The sequence below is a fragment of the Ceratotherium simum genome, chromosome 34, assembly GCF_057802395.1.
Source record: "Ceratotherium simum simum isolate JZ-2026a chromosome 34, ASM5780239v1, whole genome shotgun sequence".
Lineage (NCBI taxonomy): Eukaryota > Metazoa > Chordata > Mammalia > Perissodactyla > Rhinocerotidae > Ceratotherium > Ceratotherium simum.
Window position 1 is genome coordinate 15638706 of NC_141933.1, and position 2943 is coordinate 15641648.

Below are 2943 nucleotides of genomic sequence, written 5' to 3' on the forward strand. Positions count from 1 at the left end.
GAATAAATTACTCAATATCTATGTTGCCAAGTCACCAGATATTTAAATGGGAAAAATAACTAATCAATCTAATAGGGTTGATAAGAGGATTAAATGAACATATGCATATAAAGCACCTGGCATGTGAACACTATGGAAGTGTAAGCTGTTAGAAGACTCAAAACATCTGATTTAGGAAGTGGATTGATTCCAGGCACGTGAACTTGGACAACTCATTATCTCTTCCTGCAGCTCACTTGACTCATACACAAAATCAAGAAGTTGGGAAAGTGATCCATAACGACTCTTCATCTTCAAAAGTCTGTTACTATTTAGATGAGTGTCACTAAGTTGTGTTTGTCATACCCATGCTTTAGAAATGGAGAATATTGAAGAATAAATTATTACTATCATAAAATAATGCTTGTACATTTCAATTTCTGTGCAACTGTTTTTTGTTCATCAATGTATTCCTTTACTTCTTTTTGCTATACAGCATCTCATGATTCTCCAATCACATCCATGGAGAATAATACAGAGGTGAAAGAATTTGTCTTGCTAGGACTAACCAATGCCCCAGAACTGCAGTTTCCACTCTTTATAATATTCACCCTCATCTACCTCATCACTCTAATTGGGAACCTGGCGATGATCATGTTGATCCTGCTGGACTCTCATCTCCACACTCCCATGTACTTTTTCCTCAGTAACTTGTCTTTAGTGGACTTTGGTTACTCCTCAACAGTCACTCCAATGGTGATGTCTGAGTTCCTTATAGGAAACAAGGTCATCTCCTACAATGCATCTGCTGCTCAGATGTTCTTTTTTGCAGTCTTAGCCACTGTGGAAAAGTACCTCTTGGCCTCTATGGCCTATGACCGCCATGCAGCAGTGTGTAAACCCCTACATTATGCCACCACCATGACGATAAGTGTGTGTGCTCGTCTGGCCATAGGCTCTTATGTCTTTGGTTTTCTGAATGCTGCTATTCACATTGGAGACACATTCTGTCTCTCTTTTTGTATGCCCAATGTGGTGGATCACTTTTTCTGTGATATTCCAGCAGTCATGGTTCTGTCTTGCTCTGATAGGTATGTAAGTGAGCTGGTTGTTCTTTATGTAGCCAGCTTCAATGTCCTTCTTGCTCTCTTGATTGTCATCATATCTTATATTTTCATATTTATCACCATCCTAAAGATGCACTCAGCGGTAGGATATCAGAAGGCTTTATCCACCTGTGTCTCCCACATCATTGCAGTCTCCATCTTCTATGGGACTATTATCTTTATGTACTTACAGCCCAGCTCCAGTCAGTCCATGGACACAGACAAAATTGCATCTGTGTTTTACACTATGTTCATCCCCATGCTGAACCCTATGGTCTATAGCCTGAGGAACAAAGAGGTCAAGAATGCATTCAAGAAGGTTAGTGACAAAGCAAAATATTCTCTGGGTTCAGTCTTTTAATGATGTAGAATCCACAAAAGTTATTTCATCCCTCTTAGATCTACTCCATGTCATAACTCAATGTTCATGGCCACGTAGGGTAGCAGAACATAAAATTTTATCTAATATTATTTATTTCTTTAGTTTGGGGAAGAGGTCCAAGCATCCAAAATGCAAAAAAAATCATAACTATTTTTAATAAAATTTATTTAATAAAGTATATGTGGTTTGGGGGAACATTTTATCCAGATATAAATAATTATAGCATCTTAATAAATTAATGTTTCAGTCATTACTGAGTGTTTTGGTAAGAGAAAGAATGTGACAATTTCTAAAAGATAAATGCCATTTTAGATAAAAGTGATGAGGATATTAAGTCATTTTTTGCCTTAACCTTATGACTAACAACTCTTCACATTGTGTTAAAAATAATGCACTGATATTAATAGTGATATTTTCTTTTTTTAGCAGAAATGCTCTGAAATGTTACTTCCACTCTTGATGCTTTAGTTGAGCTATATCATGTCTAATCACTCTCCTATCCACTCACCCCACTTCATTTACACTGATTTCCTGCTATTCCTGGACAACTCCACACATGCCCCTGTCTCAGAAGCTTTGCATTTGCTGTTTGCTCTTCCTGTGATATTCCCACAATCATTTCAGGTTGCTGGTTAAGTGTTACCTGCTCAAGGAAGTCATACAGGCCTTCCCTGAATTGCTTTATAATAGTCACTCCATTCTTCTTGGACCATCTTTCCTCAGCCTGCTTCATTCTTCATAGTTGTTATCAACATTCAGCTCTTGTATTTGTTTGTACACCTCTTCATCTATATCCCTCAACTTGAATGGAAACTCTCTGCAAACAGTAGCTTAATCTGGTTGTTTTATGTAAATAAAGCTTTGAATTTTTATTTAAAAATTATTTTACTGAGCATTAAAATACTCAACCAATTCCAAGTTGTATGGGTGGAAATAACTTGTAAAAACTACCAACATCAAGGGGAGAATACTCTCTAACATCCGGTGGATAATGACTCCAACCTTTGCAATAAATTAGCAGTCTCAAAAAATTTTCCACCCCTGATATTGAACAGCCAGCCCTGGTGGTCTAGTGGTTAAGATTTGGTGCTGTCACCAGTATGGCGGATTTGTTTCCCAGTCAGGAAATCACACCACTTGTTTGTCGGTTGACACACTGTGGTAGCTGCATGTTGTTGTGATGCTGAAAGCTATGCCACTGGTATTTCAAGTACGAGCAGCATCACCTGTGGTCGACAAGTTTCAACGGAGCTTCCAGACTAGACAGACCAGGAAGAGGGACCTGGACTCTCACTTCTGAACCTTATGAATAGCAGTGAAACATTTTCTGATATGGAGCCGGAAGGTGAGAGGTTGGCTCAAAAGATCAGACTAGGCAAGGTTCTGCTCTGTTGTATACACGGTTGCTAGGAGTCAGAATTGACTTGACAACACTAACAACAAAAACATTGAACAATCCTTCCTCTTTTGAAATTC

At 38.3% G+C, this 2943-nt stretch overlaps 1 protein-coding gene across 1 annotated transcript; it reads left to right on the forward strand.

Moving 5' to 3' along the window:
- Positions 1–498: 498 nt before the first annotated feature.
- On the forward strand, positions 499–1446 carry LOC106799966 (olfactory receptor 5B3-like). Its single transcript, XM_014793171.2, has one exon. It carries the CDS (start codon positions 502–504, stop codon positions 1444–1446), a length of 945 nt encoding a protein of 314 aa, XP_014648657.1. The 5' UTR covers positions 499–501.
- The last annotated feature ends 1497 nt before the right edge of the window (positions 1447–2943 follow it).

Bases quoted from the DNA above. Each gene is read 5' to 3' on its own strand.
- LOC106799966 (XM_014793171.2), top strand. From the start codon at position 502: ATGGAGAATAATACAGAGGTGAAAGAATTTGTCTTGCTAGGACTAACC.